The 20,032-nt window shown below is 44.1% G+C and overlaps 2 protein-coding genes and 1 long non-coding RNA gene across 7 annotated transcripts in view; 2 read left to right on the forward strand and 1 right to left on the reverse strand.

The window, feature by feature from the left end:
* The first annotated feature begins 1,482 nt into the window (after positions 1-1,482).
* HRG (histidine rich glycoprotein) lies at positions 1,483-11,882 on the forward strand. Of its 2 annotated transcripts, none has more exons than XM_025914040.2 (7): positions 1,483-1,764; positions 3,656-3,772; positions 4,866-4,953; positions 5,595-5,761; positions 7,161-7,244; positions 9,251-9,352; positions 10,924-11,882. In XM_025914040.2, exons 1-7 carry the CDS (start codon positions 1,489-1,491, stop codon positions 11,845-11,847), a joined length of 1,758 nt encoding a protein of 585 aa, XP_025769825.2. In that variant the 5' UTR covers positions 1,483-1,488; the 3' UTR covers positions 11,848-11,882. The 2 variants fall into 2 exon arrangements, with proteins under 2 accessions (XP_025769825.2, XP_086531073.1); XM_086674947.1 differs by lacking the exon at positions 1,483-1,764 and adding an exon at positions 1,839-1,868.
* LOC147577338 (uncharacterized) lies at positions 3,254-3,915 on the reverse strand. The gene is made up of 2 exons (XR_015240182.1): positions 3,631-3,915; positions 3,254-3,537 (listed from the first exon to the last, which is right to left on the reverse strand). It is a non-coding gene; the product is annotated as an uncharacterized LOC147577338 (long non-coding RNA).
* A 2,721-nt stretch (positions 11,883-14,603) lies between the features above and the next one.
* The window catches only part of KNG1 (kininogen 1), a 28,361-nt gene continuing 22,932 nt past the window's right edge, over positions 14,604-20,032 (forward strand). Inside the window, exons 1-2 of one of the 4 annotated variants that reach the window (XM_086674940.1) lie at positions 14,604-15,022; positions 19,806-19,916. In XM_086674940.1, coding sequence (XP_086531066.1) covers positions 14,828-15,022; positions 19,806-19,916 — 306 coding nt within the window. In that variant the 5' untranslated portion in view covers positions 14,604-14,827. The remainder of the gene's footprint in view (positions 15,023-19,805; positions 19,917-20,032) is intronic. The other 3 variants (XM_086674939.1, XM_086674937.1, XM_025913455.2) reach the window with 3 other exon arrangements.

The following is a 20,032-nucleotide window of genomic DNA, read 5'->3' on the forward strand; positions in this document are numbered from 1 at the left end:
AGAGCCCCTTAGTAACTCGTTGGCCAGATTCCAGACTATTTCTGTCATTCTACATTTCATTGAAGAGGTCCTGTTTCGGTATTCAAAAGCTAGGGTCGCTAACATTAAAAGTTCAATGTCAAGCGTAACTCACAACGTGTTTTTAGTACCTTGCTGAAGCAACCTGGGACTCTGGGAAGTGAGGCCTTGCTTTTCACATACCCTCTCCCTTCCCTCTCTCTCTCTTTCAACTCTTTCTCTCTATTCAGGATCTGTTTAGAGCCCAGTGGTTCTCAACCGTGAATGCACATTGGAATCACCTGGAAGTTTTTAAAACACCAGTACCTGGGTCCGTTCCAAGAGATCCTGATTTAATTGCTTTGGGGAGAGGCCTGAACACAAGGATTTTTAAAAGCCCCTCAGGTGATTCTAGTATGAGAACTATTACTATGGCCTTTACGGACATTCCCTGCAGAGGGAGCAGAGAGTGGGGAGCTTCTGTTTAAGGGACTAGTCTCAGGAGGGAACCTCGGCTAAGTCCCTCTGGTCCTTTCTGATGTTGGTCAGCTGCTGGTAAGAAGAGTGTACAGCTACATTGTTTCTCTGGAGGGATGGGGGTGCGATATCAGCTTAAGGCCATTCTGAGTCCCTCCCAGGTATAGCCCACCCAACACCTTCTCAGAGATGGGCATCCAATTGCTTGACTGCTACCCTCACGACCATTCTCTTCCACATGAACCCGTTCTCTTTAGCACGCTTAGGGGGCCACTGAGAACCGTGAATGACAAGTTGGGGCGTCCCCAACTTCTTCTCAGACACACCAGTGGTAATAATAACAAGACTACGTAGCAGCATGCATTCAGTACCTGAATCTGTGCCAAGACGTGTCGTGGTTCCTTTATCTGTGTTTTCTATTTAAGTATCACACGATCCAGCCAAAAGGGATGAATCCCCATTTCGTAAATGAGAAAATTAAGAATCAGAAAGGTTTTATAGCTTACCCAGCATCACACACTAAGAGTAACAGGGCAGGTTTGAACTTCAGATCTGACTCCAAAGTAACAGCTGTTTAATCCTTCCATCTTATTGAGAATTCAGTTCCTTTTATGGTATTAGGAGTTTAACGTGTTACCTCCCTTAAATAATGCAGCTGCATTCTACTGAGGACGTTGGGGACATAATCCGAACAGGGGAGCGATAGGGAGATTTCTGGCGGCGATCGGCAGGCAGAGGAAGGAAACCTGCTTTACTTCCAATCCCACCCACACACCAAGGTAAACAGTGCCTATGCACCAAAACACACTCTGCCTCCATCACTACTAGAAAAATCCAGATTTTGTGCAGATCACAAGTCCACCCGCCCACCAGTGGCGTGTCTCGACTTTCTGTCCCCAGGACCCACTAATCATTTACAGCCTGTTGGCAGGTATTTTAACCAGGGGTCAAGGTGACTCTCCCCGGTTACACAACAGAAATACATAAACACTTTGTTTAATCAATTGTGTGTGCATGTGTGTGTATCTTCAGAAAGTCTGTATAAAATTCTCTGCTGGGACATACTGTAGCAAGGGATGGTTTCCACGTTTTAACAAGATGAGAGCCTTCACCGCAGCCCTGCTTCTCATCCCCTTCTTCACGCTGCAGAATTCCTGCGCTCTGCGTCCCACAGACTGCGATGCTACTGAGCCCTTGGCCAGGAAAGTGTTAGACCTGATCAATAAAGGACGGTGGAAAGGCTACCTTTTCCAGTTGCTGCGGGTCGCTGATGCCCATTTGGACAAAGTGGTGAGGAACTGCCTGTGGTAGAGCTGAGTTGGGAGACCAGGCCCCGGGGGCAAATGTGCTGTCGGGCCCCACGCTTACTGCCTTGCACAATGAAATGGCTCTGGGTAGGGTTTCTGGTTTCGTTTCTGCTGCTCCTCTACACTGTTGGGGTTTTTTTGGGGGGGAGGGGTGCCTTCAAACTAACATTTGCTATTAATATCTCCTTAATTATGAATCAGTCTGTAGGTACTTATAAGCATGTATGCTGAGCCAACTCAAACAGTAAGTACCAGGAGAGGCGAATTAGAATAAGGTGTCGGCAGGACCCTCAAGGAAATAATCATCAGCTCACGTACACACACAGGCAAACTGCGTTAAGACGGGACACATTCTAGCAATCAAGTGGTATAGACGCAGAAGTAACCTAATGGAAGGAGAGCTTTTAAAATTGGTTGGGAGAAGGATGTAGACAGGGAATGAGGAAGGAGAGTGTCAGGGAATAATTGAATGCAGCGGGAATGGAGTGTTCTGGAAGTTTTTTGTGGACTTTGGAGCAGTTAGGTCAGAAGACTGACTGTAGGCTTATCATGAAGCAAAGAGAGCCTACTGTTTTCACTTAATAAGATTATATGCTTGTTTGGAGTGGATCTGAGGCCTTGAAAGAGATTAACGGAAGGAGGGCTCTCTCCCCACCCCACCCCACCCCCAAAAAACCTACCCTTTGGTGAAACCACTGAAATCTAGGAGGACAGACTATGGGGCCCCACAGAAGCAGAGAAATTTCCACTTGTTGCTGGTATGAGAGGCACCACAGGTTGCAGAGAAAAAGAGGGGTTTCAGGAATTTAGGGTCCAACCGGCAATTTAGTGACCGTGAGTCCCGTTCCAGGCTCTCTGTGACACATGCAGGCACAGGACAAATTGGCACAGTGCTGCCTCTGAGTGACGGCAAGAGGGTGTGGGGGTGGGTGAGGAAGGGGGGGGGTGCGGTGTGCCTGGGGAGATGGACACAGGAGACATGAACTAGGAAGCCATTTGTGCTCAGGAAAGAGGCAATGAGGACCAGCCCCAGGCAATGGAAATCAGAGCAGGGAGAATGAAGAAAAGACAGGAGACATTTCAAAGAAAGGCCGTTGAACACCTGGCTCCTGGGAAGTAAAAGCAAAGGAAAGAAATCAAGGTCACCCTCACATTTCTAAGCCAGGGACTACGGCAATAAGTCATTAATGACGCCTCGGACAACAGGCAGGGGAAGTTGAGAGAGAGAGACAGCTTGTAGGAGAAGACAGTGTGTTTAAGCTTTGGGCAGGTTGAAATCAAGGCAAAACAATCCAAGTTCAGGAATAGAGCTGGGCAAGAGGACACAACTGCACATACAGATCGGAGGCTGTCATCACTTATAATTCTGGGCCTGCACCTTCAACACCTCCACCCAAACCCACACTGCTGCTCAGTGGTTGCTTTTTAAAGCTCGTGGGCAGAAGCAACATCATGACCAGTGAAAAAGAACATTTGGAAGTAACTCTTTGAAGCTATTTATAGATCAAATGACACAAAGGTAGGACATCTGTGATGATTTGGAGAGAAGCAGGAATTCTCTTTAAGAAATAAAGAGATTGCGGGTCGCCTGGGTGGCTCAGTCGGTTGAGCGTCCGACTTCAGCTCAGGTCATGATCTCGCGGTTCGTGAGTTCGAGCCCCGTGTCGGGCTCTGTGCTGACAGCTCAGAGCCTGGAACCTGCTTCGGATTCTGTGTCTCCCTCTCTCTCTGCCCCTTCCCCGCTCATGCTCTCTCTCTGTCTCTCAAAGATGAATAAATGTTAAAAAATAAAAAGAAATAAAGAGATTGCTTTTATTGAAAAAGCACTAGGCTCCCACATGCTACTCACATGTTGTTTTTCTGGTATTCCTCAGGAATCTGCAGCTGTCTATTATTTAGTCTTAGATGTGAAAGAATCAGACTGCCCAGTCCTATCCAGGAAACACTGGGATGACTGTGACCCAGCTCTTTCTAAGCGTGTATCTGAGATTGTAAGTAAACAGGGTACTTTGAACTTGTATCATTCTAGACTTCTGTCTATTCTGTTTACTCAGGGCAGCAGCATGCCTGCGCTAACAGAGTGAACAAGGAAGGGCAGATCCTGCCTCTTGACTCGTGAAGACTATGTTGACCTTGAGTAGTCTCTTGAGAGTCATTCCTGGGATTCCCAGTTCAGGCTGAGTCACTGGGGATTGTGGTCCCTTGGGATAACATGCCCAGCTGTGAGACCTTGGGAAAATCACCTCAAGTGTCTAGACTTTTGCCTCCTCAGCTGTAAAATAACAGGAGGGGTTTGGGGTACCTGGACTTTAAGGGTTCAGGCCCTGAGAGTCCGTGTGTCTGAGAACATACAAACCTGTGACTGTGCCCTATGAAGACTGGCCTCGTTGGCAGGAATAGCCGAGGGGAGTAAGTGTAGTTGCCTTGAGGAACAGGGTCTCGTTCTCCATATTGCACGTGGGTACTCAGATGCCAGGTTCTCCGCCACAGGAAGAGAGCAAGAAGATGAATAAGCACGTATATCAAATTTCAGTTCTAGAAAATAAGACGTTTACCTACCGAGGAGTTTTAGCACTGTTTTCCCTTGAAAATGTTTGGGATATGGCCATGATCTGTTTAAACAGTTTCTCCCTGGCTCTCGTGAGGGTTTTGGATGTATATAGCACCCAGCCCACAGAAACAGACTAAGAAAATACAGGTGTTTTTTTTTTTTTTTCAAAAATTTTTTTTTCAACGTTTATTTATTTTTGGGACAGAGAGAGACAGAGCATGAATGGGGGAGGGGCAGAGAGAGAGGGAGACACAGAATCGGAAACAGGCTCCAGGCTCTGAGCCATCAGCCCAGAGCCCGACGCGGGGCTCGAACTCACGGACCGTGAGATCGTGACCTGGCTGAAGTCGGACGCTTAACCGACTGCGCCACCCAGGCGCCCCAGAAAATACAGGTTTTGAGAGAGGACTTGGTGAGAGAAAACCAAGGTGGATTCTCAGTGGATAGTAGGAGTATGTGACATCACTTTTTGTCCCCTCACATTCAACCCGACAAAGGCAGTGTGCGATGACATAATTCCCTCTTTCTTACAGGTGATCGGACAGTGTAAGGTAATAGCTACATATTTGAATGAATCTCAGGATCTTAGACTGAATGATTTTAACTGCACCACAAGTTCTGGTATGGTCATATGTTCAAATGCTAATTAATTCTAATTTAATATAGAATTCAATCATACTGTGGTATTCACCATATAATACTAAGATGCACATATCAGGAATGGCCCCTGCCCTCAGAAAATCAATTATTATTTGCTCTCTGTGGAAGGAAAAGCAGAGGGTTTTCTTCTGTTGTTGGTATACCTTCCTTTAAAGACATTCAATATATAAGATTTTCAACATGATTCAATATACAAAAATTCAACAGTCAAGCAACCCCTTTAAGAGGTCACCTTGAAGAAAGGGTGATCTGCATCTTCTCTCTCTGGGCAAAAACTATGTTAATGATGCCTCTCCCTCCTGGGCGAGACAGGAGGAGTTTAGTGAAATATGAACACTTTGTGAGTGATGGGAGAGGTGTCTGAATGGAGTCACAACAGAGACATAAGCATCAGAAGGATCTGGTTTTAAGTTCAGTCCTGCTGTTGATGGGCTGATTTGATCTTGAGCAAATTACTTTGCTTCTCCAACCCTCAATGTACCCATCTGTAAAATGGAAGCTATTGTTTTTCTTGCCAATGTGCTTATACATATGAAGTCCCAGTATTGACATTGCTATTTCCAACCCTCTGGTAATGGAAGGTTGCCATCTTCTTTCTCCAGTCTCTTCGGCACTGGTCAATACCAAAGACAGCCCTGTACTCTTTGACTTCTTTGAGGACACTCAGCCTTATAGAGACCAAGCCAACAAAGCCTTTGAGAAGTACAAAAGAGAGAATGGAGATTTTGCCTTTTTCAGAGTGGACCGAGTGGAGAGAGTTGCCAGAGCGGTGAGTGTCCCCTCACGTCAGCTAGCGTCTGAGGGCCCAGCTCCGGCCTGGCAGGCGCAGACCCAGCGGCCCTGGCCCTCTCCACTGGCCTCACGTGTCGCGCTACTTTCAAACTGAGGTCCCTGTGGCAGCCTCCGTAGGCAAGAGATACCAAAGACACTGCTTTCCTGCGTTTTTTTTAATTTTTGGAGTTGTGGGGAGTATGAATAGCTACTGAGTGGAATGGAAGGAATGGAAAGAATATAGCACAATTACTAAAGGGAATGTCTTGGATCCTTATGCATTGGGAAGAGTTTCTAAGGGGAAAAGCAAGTTAGAGACAACACTTAGACTCTGAGCCCATTTATGTTAGATATATGGGTACATGTGCTACATATTTAGGAAAAGGTTACGAGAAACCCCTCAAATAGGTGGTAGTGGTACCTTTGGGAAGAAGAGATTGGGTACAGGAAAGGTGATTTTTCACTATGCTTGATTATGTCTATATTATTTGCCCTTTTCAATGAAACAGTATTTTTTGAGAGAGAGAGAGAGACTGAGAGAAAGAGAGAGAGAGAGAAAGCAAACCCATGCTTGCTCACACTTTAGCAGGGAAGGGGCAGAGGGAGAGGGGGAGAGAGAATCTTAAGCAGGCTCCACACCCAGCTTGGAGCTCAATCTCATGAGATCATGACCTGAGCCTGAAATCAAGAGTTGGACACCCAACCAACTGAGCCACTCAGGTGCCCCTTTAAAAATATATTTTATTGGGGCGCCTGGGTGGCGCAGTCGGTTAAACGTCCGACTTCAGCCAGGTCACGATCTCGCGGTCCGTGAGTTCGAGCCCCGCGTCGGGCTCTGGGCTGATGGCTCAGAGCCTGGAGCCTGTTTCCGATTCTGTGTCTCCCTCTCTCTCTGCCCCTCCCCCGTTCATGCTCTGTCTCTCTCTGTCCCAAAAATAAATAAAACGTTGAAAAAAAAAAAAATTAAAAAAAAAAAAAATATATATTTTATTGGGGCGCCTGGGTGGCTCAGTCGGTTAAGCGTCTGACTTTGGCTCAGGTCATGATCTCACAGTTCGTGAGTTGGAGCCCCGCGTCAGGCTCTGTGCTGACAGCTCAGAGCCTGGAGCCTGCTTCGCATTCTGTGTCTCCCTCTCTCTCTGCCCCTTCCCTGCTCATGCTGTGTCTCTCTCTGTCTCAAAAATAAATAAACATTAAAAAAAATTTTTTAAATAAAAATATATTTTATTTGTGATAAATTTTTTTAAAGGCAGTGGTCATAAGAAAAATAGCACATGTTGGTGATTTTGAATCCCCACAGTGCTTTATAGCATATTGGATAGCAGGTATCTACTGCTTTTTTTTTTTCTTTTTTAATTTTTATGTTCCTGAAACTGCTTTGATCCAATTTGTTCTAGAGAGGAGGGGAAAGAACCAATTACTACGTGGACTTCTCTGTGAGGAACTGCTCCAGTAGCCGCCATTTTCCCAGGCACTATAATGTGAGTATAATAAATGTCTGTGAAATAATAGGTAACATTTAGAGACCACCTACTATGTGCCAGGAGCCTGTCCAAGTGCTTTACACATATGTTATTAACCCCCCAACCACTCAATAAGGTAGGTCTTATTTTTATCTCTGACTTAGAGATGGAGAAACTGAGGCACAGAGGAGTTGAGTGAATCATGAGACTGTGATTTTACAATATACACCACACTAAACTTAACACTGAGGTTTTTTTCTAACCCGTTAGGATTAAAGACTTAGCTAAAACTAATAACCGGCTTATATTAAGAGCCTACACATCAGTGGGTGCCTGTGTTCTCTTCATCTCCTTTATTCCTCACAGTGGCCCCATGTGACAAATGTGGAGCTGAGGATCAGCAAAGTAAGTGTCTTGCCCAGTGTTCATAACCAAGCTGAGATTAGAATCCAGTTCTCCTAAGGCTCAATGCAGTGGGCTTTTTTCTCCTAATCACTTATAAATGGATACTCCTGTATCTGCTGAAATATCTTATTAATAATACTCAGCATTTGTGTGTAGTTTACATGCATACTATTGCTTCATTGGATCCCTGTAACAACCCTGCTGAGGAGAAGCAAATGCCTGCCTCCATGTCCTTGGGACAGAACAGCCTAGAAGTTTAACCACTTTTTTTTTTAAAGTTTTTATTTATTTTTGACAGAGAGAGAGAGAGAGAGAGACAGAGCATGAGTGGGGGAGGGGCAGAGAGAGAGGGAGACACAGAATCCAAAGCAGGCTCCAGGCTCCGAGCTGTCAGCACAGAGCCTGATGCGGGGCTCGAACTCACGAACCGTGAGATCACGACTTGAGCCGAAGTCGGACACTCAACGGACTGAGCCACCCAGGCACCCCTAGAAGGTTAACCACTTAACCTCAGGGCACTTAGCTAGAAAATGTTAGGACATAGGATTTTAACAATGGCCTTCTGATTTCAAGGTCAGGATAATCCTGAGGTTTAACAACAGGCTCTCTAGGGTCAAAAGCAAGGAAGCATTCATTCATTAGTTCCTTTTCTGGCTGTTCAACATTGCTGCCTGAAGCAGTTCTAGAATCTTGTTTAGTGGCCACCAGAAAAGACACCTCCCTCTCCCACTCCCTTCTTCAACAAATCCTTAATAATCTTGGTGTGGGTGATGCCATGCAGAAACATGGCAGCTGGAAAAGAGGGGTCTCAATGTTAAGTGTTTTGCAGCATAATCTCATTTAATTAAGCCCTCCCACATCCCAAAGATAGTTAGTATTGTGCCCATTTTACAAAGACTAGATTTTAGAAAATTTAAGTAATTTGCCTGAACTCACACAACTAATAAATGGTGAAGCCAGAATTAACATAGGTCTGTCTGACTGCAAAACTATTCTCAGACCTCAGTGATTATCTGTCTCTTCTAGAAAAGCATTTCTTCTTGTCCTAGTCTACCTTTGACAGCTGGGTTTAGGAGACTCGGGGGCATAGGGGTGCAAGCCAGCGGTAGCCTCTGTGCTCCCAGTAAGGCCCGCGGATGGTTACTTTGACAGGGTCCCGCAAGCCATTTCATACTGGTTCCTTCCTTTCCAATACTTTCCTTCAAGGGACTGGATAAAGTTGTATACAAATCCCTCTTCTACACCACTCTTAATTCTCTCTAGGCACAGGCAATTTGGGTCTTCGGTGCAGAAGGGTTGGCCTAAGGCAGGGCATCAATGATGTGGTTTCCTCACTGACCCCTGTGGGAAAGCTCAGCACTGGTCACCACTCAGGGAAAAAAACCACAGCAACTTGAAGTGAGACACTTTGGAACCTGCACTTTCTTCTAGGAAAGATTATTAAATAATTAGTGGAGAAATTTGATAATAGTACCCTGATTGTTCTAAAGCTCTTTCGCTTTCCCAAATGTCTGAAAGTTTACAACTATAGCTGGGAACCTTCATACCAGCTGCACAGAAATAGAGACTCACACGAATACACACATACACACCCTAACAGGCTTCTCTCTTCTTTATAGGCCTTTGGATTCTGCAGAGCAGATTTGTCCTATGATGTAGGAGTCTCAGACTTGGAAACCCCAAATGACATTGCCATAAACTGTGAAGTCTTCAGCTTGGAGGTGGGTTGCCTAAGGAGTCCTTATCAGAAGCAGGCCAGACTAAGAAATATTTTCAGACACAGAGTGTATTTTGTTGTTATAGCTCTGGGGGTGGAGGGGAGAAAGAGAAAGAGAGAGGCAGAGAGGTGAGAGGTGGCTGAAAAGAAATACAGGGAGAATAGGTCCCTGGGGAAGGGGTACTATTGCTGGTATGACGCAAAAAGCATAAAAAAATTCCAAGAACTGGGGAGAGGTAAGATTCGTAAAGTAAAAATCATAACCAATTCAGTCACCCTTTAATGAATATGAAAATAGCCCTTATAGTTAAGGCACCAGTGCTGAGACTTAATAATTTCTTGGGGCGCCTGGGTGGCTCAGTCGGTTAAGCAGCTGACTTCGGCTCAGGTCATGATCTCGCAGTCCGTGAGTTCGAGCCCCGCATCGGGCTCTGTGCTGACAGCTCGGAGCCTGGAACCAGTTTCAGATTCTGTGTCTCCTTCTCTCTGACCCTCCCCCATTCATGCTCTGTCTCTCTCTGTCTCAAAAATAAATAAATGTCAAAAAAAAACCTTAAAAAAAATAAATAAAAATAATTTCTAACTTTTATTATTAAGCATAGAGCCTAAGGGGACTGAATTAGCCTCAAACATATTCTATAAAGATACATAAACTGAGGCACAAAGCAATATTTCACATCTGTCCCAGAAGGCTTTGTTCTATACCAAGGCATTCATTACAGTGCTTTTCACGTCAGCAAAAAACCTGAAAATAATCCACATGTCCATATGCCAGACCAAAAAACAAAATGGGGGAGGGGCGTGACAGGTTTGTCACCGTGAACATGGCTCCACAGCTTTAAAAACAATTTTTTTTAATGTTTATTCTTTGAGAGAAAGAGCATGAGCAGGGGAGGGGCAGAGAGAGGGAGACACAGAATCGGAAGCAGGCTCCAGGCTCCGAGCTGTCAGCACAGAGCCTGACGTGGGGCTCGACCTCATGAACTGTGAGATCATGACCTGAGCTGAAGTCAGATGCTTGACTGACTGAGCCATCCAGGCATCGCATCCACAGATTTTTTTTTAAATTAAAATCCGAAGAAGGAGGAGAGGGAAGAGGGGAAGTACTCATCCTTTAAGACTAAGAGATGCTTGTACCATAAAGCCTCAGAACTCTGTTGAGGTTATTAAGTATAAGGCACTAGTTTTCCAAATGTTGATCTACAGATGAATACCATCTAGAATATCATTTCACCATTTTATGCTGAAATGCGAAAAATGGGGATAATAAATACTGTTTCCTAATACAACATTTATTCCATCTGAAGAACCACTCTTTACTCTGAGATTATCTTTCTGACTCTTGTGTTATCAAAATATTACTATTGTGAAATAATGATGGCGGTAGATGACAGTCTTTGTATTTCAAGTGTCAACTTGGGGGGATAAAAGCTTGAGAATACTGTTTTGCTATCCTATTTTTAAAAGTGGAATTGTGGAATACAAAAGTCTGCAGGCCCTAGGTCTAAATCAAGTTGTGCATCTAACTTCTTTTGTGTTCCGTAATAATATTCACTTTTCTGTATCCTTTAATAGAATGGTAGAAACATCAGTGGCATACAACAGCATTTCAGCCATCCCCTCCACCCTGGGGGGCATGAGCATTCTCTTGCCGGCAAGCCTCCATTTAAGCCTGATGAATTTAGAGATCACCACCATCCCCACAAGCCACATGAACTTGGATGTCTTCCTCCTCTAGAAGACAAAAGTCAAACAGACAGACCACCATTTCAGGCAGAAGCCCCCCAAGTTTCACCTGTTCCAGAGTTAAAATGTCATTATCCCCATTTTGGCACCAATAGGACCCACGGACACCCTCATAATCATAGTTCCAGTAAGCACCATCCCCATGGACCCCCTCCTCATGGCCATCACCCCCATGGACACCATCCCCATGGACCCCCACCTCATGGGCATCACCCCCATGGACACCGTCCCCATGGACCCCCACCTCATGGGCATCACCCCCATGGACACCATCCGCATGGACCCCCTCCTCATGGGCATCACCCCCATAGACATCACCCCCATGGACACCATCCCCATGGACACCATCCCCATGGCCATGATTTCCTTGACCATGGACCTTGTGACCCACCACCGCATAGTGAGGATCCCCAAGATCACCATCACCACCGTCATGGCCCACCATCTAGGCACTCAGAACAAAGAAGTCCAGGTAAGAGACACTTTCACTTCCACTGGAGACAAATTGGATATGTTTACCGACTCTCTCCACTAAAGAAAGGTGAAGTTCTTCCTCTTCCGGAAGCCAATTTTCCTAGCTTCTTATTGCCAGACCACAGCAATGCTCTAAACCCAAAGATTCAGCCCTTCCCTCAGTCAGCCTCTGAATCATGCCCAGGGGTATTCGAGAGTGAGTTTTCACAAGTCTTGAAGTTTTTTGCATATACGCTTCCAAAATCTGATTTCCTCGACGGGGAAGAATTAATGTTCTGAATTAGAACCATAAATAAAAAAAATATGACCAACAATGAATGTGAAATTCAAGTTATTTTAATCTCTCTTTCATACTCAGGGTGGGGCAAAATGTGGGTAGGGGAGGAGATAGCATGAGAAGAGAGAGACAAATGGAAAGGAAAGATCTCAGTGCTACAAGTCACTGGCCCCCAAATCCTTGTAGCAAATCTCCGATCCTCTTTCTTCCCTGGACTTAATTCTTTTAATTCTAGAGTCTTTCCTCTATGAGTACTTATGCTACAGCTGGCGTTATCATAAATTCAGGTGCACAAGAAACATCACTTTATTTTCAGAACAAAGTAATTTCCATTTCATGCCACCGTCCTAGTAGGCTAATTAGGAAATTTTAAAAAATGCTTATTTACTTTTGAGAGGGGTGGGGGAGGGAGAGAGAGAGAGAGAGAGAGAGAGAGAACACAGTGGGGGAGGGGCAGAGAGAGGGAGATACAGAATTTGAAACAGGCTCCAGGCTCTGAGCTGTCAGTGGAGAGCCTGACACGGGGCTTGAACTCACAAACCATGAGATCATGACCTGAGCCGAAGTCAGATACTTAACCAACAAAGCCACCCAGGCACCCCAAAATATCACCTTATTTTCAGAACAAATTAATTACCGTTTCAGTCTGCCATCCTAGTAGGCTAATAGGAAACTTAACCTCAGTCCTTCTTGGACTCCCCTGACCCCACTACTCTCCACACAAAGTCGTGCCACAGTTCTCGAATTTCATGTAGTGCCCAGGTGTTTGGGTGGTGGGCACAAGAAGGAGGTCTGATTCTTCATCATTGGTTCACCAGTTCTCTCCTGCTGAGGAATTCCTCCTAGCCTGTTCCCATCCCTCTCTGGGTCTAGTTTATCTCATACTGCTGTATCAAACTGAGGATATAAGGGTCTCTGCAAGACTGCTAATGAACATGACTGTCAAGAGATACCGTATGGCTGTTCTCTCCCTGGAATCTTGCTGTCTTCCAGGTTGCATGCTCAGAAAGCAGGACAGAGGTGTTCTCTGCTTCAGGAATTCCAGGGCCCTCTGTTTTTCTCCTATCTTCTCCCCGGGCTAGGGAGGCTCTAGTTTCGGGTAACTTCTCTTTATTCATTTTGGTGCCGGAGGACTCTTGTTTTCCGCACTCAAGTCCTCTTTCTTTTCCTTTCTTCCCAACTCAGGAGTCAAGCATTTAGACACAGTCTAGTAAGACTTCAGGCTTGGGGCGCCTGGGTGGCTCAGTTGGTTAAGCGTCCAACGCTTGATTTCAGCTCAGGTCATGATCTCATGGTTCGTGAGATCCAGCCAGCATCTGGCTCTGTGCTGACAGCATGGAGCCTGCTTGGGATTCTCTCTCTCCCTCTCTCTTTGTCCCTCTCCCCCTTAAAATAAATAAATAAACATTTAAAAAATAAACATATATTTTTTTAAAGGGCTCTCTTCCTGACTTGCTGAAGCAGTTTCAGCTGTGTAGTAATGGCAGAAGGTAGATTGGTGTGTGTTTGTTGGGGCAGGATGTGTATAGTAATAAAACAAAAAACTAAGGCTGAAAGAAACATGGGTAAGTTCTTAGGTTGAGAAGAAGGAGGGGCCCACAAAGATGCTGAGGCTGGGAAAGTGAGGACATTTCTAATGGTGCACAATCCAGGAGTAGTTGGAATCAGAATTTGGAGTTGATCGGAAAGTTTCCTTAGGCTTGATGAGTAGACACCCATATCCACCACATCAGAAACAAGAAGCAAGGTGACCACCCAGGTGCCTCAGTCAGTTGACTGACCAACTCTTGATACTGGCCCAGGTCATGATTTCACAGTTTGTGGGATCGAGCCCCGTGTTGTCCCCTTATCCAGCTGTGTGTTGGGCTATGCTCAGCCAGTGTGGAGCCTGCTTGGGATTCTCTCCCTCCCTCTCTCTGCCCCTTTTCTGCCCACGCACTCACTCTCTCTCAAAATAAATAAACTTTAAAAAAAGAAATAGGGCGTCTGGGTGGCACGGTCCATTGTGTGTCCTACTTTGGCTCGGGTCATGCTCTCGCAGTTCATGAGTTCGAGCCCCGCGTTGGGCACCGCACTCACAGCTCAGAGCCTGGAGCCTGCTTCAGATCCTGTGTCTCCCTCTCTCTCTGCCCCTCCCCTGCTTGCACTCTGTCTCCCTCTCTCTCTCAAAAATAAACATTAAAAATTTTTAGTATATGTGCTGCCGAAGCGAGCACTAAAAATTTTTAAAAAAACAAGCCAGGATAGGGGACACAGGACTTCACTCAATTCATCTCTTCTTCTGCTTCTCTCCTGTCTCCTCCACCCTTGGGAGCATTCTTCTTTCTGAAACCAATGCAACTGAATGGAGACCTGACCAGAAACCAGATAGGATGCTCATATTTTATTTTAAGTTTTGCCAGTGTGCTGGTATGAGACTTATCCCCATGCGCATGGGCTCCTCAGACATGCCATGTGATTGGTAGCAACATGCTTTTTGGCAGCTACCAATCTTGCAAAGAAACTATTGAAAGGTATCTGTGCATTGTATTCACTGTTTCATTGTTGTCCCATGTAGTGACCTTCAGAAACAGCTTTGGGAAAGTCATTTGGGGCAGGGAATAACAGATGTGGTTGGTGTTTTCTCCTCCTCCTTCACTGCTTTCTGTTCTGCTTTGTAATACAACATTGTGCAATCACCTGGAAATGTGTTCTGTGCTCCCACGTGCTTCCTGAATGCAAACAAGCGGGCCAATAACCTCAGTGTTGCAATGTTTTAGCCTGAAATCTGCTTGGATAACCAACCCAACAGAGCCATTTGTCCTTTGGAAATAGGGCAGATAGTATAGGAAAGCAGGAGTTCACCAGGACCCAGAGTGCTGAGGCAGAGAGAGGAAAGCACAGGGGAGATAAAGGGTGGAGAATAGCTAAAATCACCATTCAAGTTGGCGCCCGGATCTTGGTGAAACCATCCCTCAGCTCCTGGAGGGAGACTGCTAAATCATGAAATTAATTGCTGTGCTTTTCCTTTGCTCTAGGCTGCTACCTAGCTTAACCGAGGAGTCCTTCTCACAAGAAATCGATTGCAATGATGAAGACCTATTCAAGGCTGTGGACACTGCTCTGAAGAAATATAACAGTAGAAACCAAAGTGGCAACCAGTTTGTGTTGTACCGTGTAACCGAGGTCACCAGGACGGTGAGTAAGCTGTGCCTTACCTTGAGATCATTTGAGATTTGTGCTGTCACTTGGAGCCCAGCCCCCTTCCCCCACCACACACACACACACACACACACACACACACACCAACAATCGCCAAAGAACTGACAAGCAGAGGTAGAAGCTTACGACTCTTTGGCCCGGGAGTGCAGGGCAGGGTATGACTCGTCCTGGGCCACCAAGCTTGGGTTCCTGGGTGGTCAGAGAAGCAGCATGCTCAGGTGAAAGGAAACAAAGGTAAATGGAGTCATTTGAAAGAAACTATGCAGACTAGGAGAATCCAGGAACTCAGTCGGATTGCAGCAAAAGAACTTCCTAAATGACTAGCTCTAGATTAAAATATAAAGACCTCCAGGGACACCAGGGTGGCTCAGTCCATTAAGTGTCCAACTTCAGCTCAGGTCATGATCTCACCATTTGAGGGTTCGAGCCCCGCATTGGGTTCTGTGCCGACAGCTCAGAGCCTGAAGCCTGCTTCGGATTCTGTGTCTCCCCTCTCTGCCTCTCTGCCTCTCACACTCTGTTTCTCTCTCTCTCAAAAAAAAATAAACATTAAAAAAAATTTTTTTTAAAGATTTAAATAAAGACCTCCAGACCTCAGGTGGGGAGGGGGTGCTTAAGGGGAGATGTATAACAAATACCATATGATCTCATTATACGTGGAATCTAAAAAGGTCTAACTCACCAAAGCAGAAAGCAGAAGGGTAGTTACCAGAGGCTGCGAGGTGGGCACAATGGAGGATGCTGGTCAGAGGGTAGAAGTTTTCGGTTATAAGATGAACAAGTCCTGGGGATCTCATGTACATCATGGTGCTTATAGTTAATAATACTGTATTGCATACTTGAAATTTGCTAGAAGACTAGCTTTTAAGTGTTCTCACCATACGTATATACACACAAAAGGTGAACTACATCAGATGATGTATATGTTAATCAGCTTGTTTGTAGCACTTTACAACATGTGTGTATATGTGTGTATGTGTGTGTGTATATATATATAATCACATTGCACACTTGAAATATATGTAATTTTTCTTTGTCAACTATACCTCAATAAAGCTAGAGGGAAGGGGAGTTATACCCAAGAGGAGGCAGAAATGAGATTAACATGCATTAGGCCAAATATCTACCATGAAGTCTGTATGGCTGAATGCGTCAAGGGTAACAGCAATGTTCTAGGTGTTTTCTAATATTTTTTTATAACACATTGGTGCACTCAGGTTGAAGACGAATCTTGACAGTGTTGTGATTTAAAAAAATACAGATCTTTCAATAATTTGTCTAAATGAATTTCACTATAAAACTCTGTGCCTGTGATAGTTATGTAACTGTTTACTTTGGCAGAGGGGGGAAAGCTAGTCATTTGACATGATCAGGATAAAGAAAAAAGCCCAGTGGACAGAATTTCTTTTTTTTTCCTGAAAGTAAATTTGAGCCATTCTGGTTCACAAACTAGTGTAATGCTGTAGATATGTGGTCCTGGCACTCTCAAGCAGCAGTTGATTAGTGCTATCTTCATTGGCTGACATCCACGGCAAATGTGGGTTTTTTTGTTCTAAAATGTCCATAGAGGGACGCCTGGGTGGCTCATTCACTTGAGACTTCCACTCTTGATTTCAGCTCAGGTCATGATCCCAGGGTGTGACTGAGCCCTGCATTGGGATCTGTGCTGAGTGTGGAGCTTGCTTAAGATTCTTTCTCTCTCCCTCTGCCCTTCCCCCCTTTCTCTCTCATAAATAAATAAATAAATAAGCAGCCTATAGAATCCTGCTTTACTTTGCCATGTGAGGACTATCTATATACCACAACAGCCTACATCTTTTTTTTTTAATTTTTGCTTAATGTTTATTTATTTTTGAGAGAGAGAGAGTGCAAGCTAGAGAGGCGCAGAGAGAGAGGGAGACACAGAATCTGAAGCAGGCTTCAGGCTCCGAGCTATCAGCACAGAGCCCGACGCGGGGCTCGAACTCACAAACCACAAGATCATGACCTGAGCCTAAGTCTCGGTCACTTAACCAACTGAGCCACCCAGGTGCCCCCCGCCTACTTCTTTATCAAAATCTGAGATCTGGAAGGAACTTTGGAGACTATCCTTTTTGACTCAATCACCCCAGATGCACCTAACATGACTCCAGCAGGCTCTGAGAGTCAGGAGACTTGATATCTGGGGCTGGCTCTGCCTTTCCAAGGTGTGGGGGCTGCCTCGGCCATGCCCATCTACTCAGGGCCTCCTTTCTCTCACCTGCAAAGTGTAGGGTTGGACAAAATCACCTCTCCGGTCCCTTGCCGCCTGAGATGTCAGGACTTTACATCTGGAAAGCTCTCATCTAACTCAACACCTTTGCACTTTTTTCTTCTTTTCTTTTCTTTTCTTTTCTTTTCTTTTCTTTTCTTTTCTTTTCTTTTCTTTTCTTTTCTTTTTTTCTTTCTTTTCTCTTCTTTTTTTTCTTTTCTTTTCTTTTTTATTGAAGTATAGTTGACACAACATTACACTAGTTTCAGGTGTACAATATAGTGATAAGTCTACACATTATGCCGTCCATGTTACACATTATTATGTATGACTACCATCTGTCACCATACAACGCTATGACAATATCATTGACTGTATTCCCTATGCTGTGCCTTTCATCCCTGTGACTTATTCATTCCATAACGGGAAGCCCGTATCTTCCATCCCGTTCACCTGTATTGCACAACCTCCTCAGCTCCTCCCCTATAGCAACCATTGGTTTGTTCTCCGTATTTATGATCTGTTTCTGCTTTATGTTTGTTTATTTGTCTCAGTTTTTAAATTCCACATTTAAGTGAAATCATATGGTATTGTCTTTCCCTATCTGACTTATTTCACTTAGCACATTACTCTCTAGCTCCATCCATGATCTCAATCTTTTGTATGGCTGAGTAATATTCCATTATATATATGCCAAATCTTTATCCAGTCATCTATCAGTGGATGCTTGAGTTGTTTCCATACCTTGGCTATTGTAAATAATGCTGTATGAAACGTATAGATGTGTATATCTTTTCACATTAGTGTTTTGGGATTTTTTGGGTAAATACCTGGTAGTGAATTGCTGGATCATATGGTATTTCTATTTTTATTTTTTTAAGGAAACTCCATACTGTTGTCTAGAGTGGTTGCACCAATCGACATTCCCACTGACAGTGCAAGGGATTCCTTTTTCTCTACATTCTCATCAACACTTATGATTTCTTATCTTTTTGATTCTATCTATTCTGACTGGTGTAAAACAATATATCTCATTGTGGTTTTGACTTGGATTTCCCTGATGATGAGTGATGTTGAGCACCTTTTCATGTGTCTTTTGGCCATCCGTTATATTGTCTCCAGAAAAATGTCTATTCAGGTCCTCTGCTCATTTTTTAATTGGGTTATTTCTTTTTTGTTTTTTTCTTCTGGTGTTGGGTTGTATCAGTTCTTTATATATTTTGTATACTAACCCTTTATCAGATATGTCGTTTGCAAATATCTTCTCCCATTCAGGAGGTTGCCTTTCCATTTTGATGATGACTTCCTTCACTGTGCAGAAGCTTCTTAGTTTGGTGTATCCCCAGCAGTTTACTTCTGCTTTTGTTGCCCTTGCCTGAGAATGTCAGAGAAAGGGCAATGTCAGAGGAATTACTGCCTATGTTTTCTTCTAGGAGTTTTATGTTTTCAGGCCTCACAGGTCTTTAAAGCACCTTCACTTTAGAGGTTTTATCTATTGTGGTGCCTGGGTGGCTCAGTCGATTAAGCGTCCCACTTGGGCTCATGTCATGTTCTCACGGTCCGTGAGTTCAAGCCCCGCGTCAGGCTCTGTGCTGACAGCTCGGAGCCTGGAGCCTGCTTCAGATTCTGTGTCTCCCTCTCTCTCTGACCCTCCCCCATTCATGCTCTATCTCTCTCTGTCTCAAAAATAAATAAACATTAAAAATAAATAAATAAATAAATAAATAAATAAATAAATAAAGGGTTTATCTATTATCTCATGACATGCCAGAAAAAAAAGAAAGCAAATAAAAATACTAAAGTTACCAAAATTAACGCACCATTCAGAGATAACCATTAACATTTTGTTTGAAAATGAAAAAGGCCTCTTGTTTTCTTGGTGTAAAAGAAATATATGTTTACTTTTTAACAAGACAACTCATAAACGTTTGTTTAGAAAACAAAGTGAGACAGGGGTACCTGGGTGGCTCAGTTGGTTAAGCACCCGACTTCAACTCAGGTCATGATCTCCTGGTTTGTGAGTTTGAGCCCCACATTGGGCTCCGTGCTGACAGCTCACAGCCTGGAGCCTGCTTCAGATTCTGTGTCTACTCCTCTCTCTGTCCCTCCTATGCTTGTGCTCTGTCTCTCTCTCTCTCAATAATAAATAAATGTTTAAAAAAAGTTAAAAAAAAAAAAAAAAGAAAACAAAGTGAGACAGCTGTACCTGCACCACTGAAAGACAAGCATTTTAACAGCTTTGCTTTATAACTTTCCAGACTTCTAAAAGTCCTATGTATACCTATAAATTGGTTTCCACAAAAATGGGCTAATACTATGGATAATCTTGTAACTTACAAATACATATTTGTAAATATATTATGAACATTCTTCCAAGTAAATATTTATAACTTTCAGTGTTTTTAATAAATGTTTTGTTCTTGTTGAGTTAAATCAAGATCGAATATTCGTATCTGCATTGGGTCCCACACAAAGTATTTGCTGGAGCATTTGGATGAACCCTATGTGTCTTTGGTTGCTTTTTTTCAGGATGACCCTGAGACATTTTATTCCTTCAAGTACCAAATCAGGGAGGGAGACTGTTCTGTTCAAAGTGACAAAACATGGCAGGATTGTGACTACAAAGAATCTGCACAAGCTGTAAGTAGGTTGGTTGATGGTTCCCGAGCCCCCAGTTTTCTCCACCAAGACTGTCCGATTTTTCTATTTTTAGAGCTAGAGATGTTAGTATTGCTAAGCCTCTTTGTAAGGAATGC

This window comes from Puma concolor, chromosome C2 (assembly GCF_028749965.1).
Source record: "Puma concolor isolate L17-30 chromosome C2, mPumCon1.1.hap2, whole genome shotgun sequence".
NCBI classification, from domain to species: domain Eukaryota; kingdom Metazoa; phylum Chordata; class Mammalia; order Carnivora; family Felidae; genus Puma; species Puma concolor.

Coding starts and splice junctions, on each gene's coding strand:
- HRG (XM_025914040.2), top strand. CDS start 1,489: ATGTGTGTGTATCTTCAGAAAGTCTGTATAAAATTCTCTGCTGGGACA. Junction 3,773..4,865: donor CTAAGCGTGTATCTGAGATT/GTAAGTAAACAG, acceptor TCTTTCTTACAG/GTGATCGGACAGTGTAAGGT. Junction 4,954..5,594: donor TAACTGCACCACAAGTTCTG/GTATGGTCATAT, acceptor TTCTTTCTCCAG/TCTCTTCGGCACTGGTCAAT.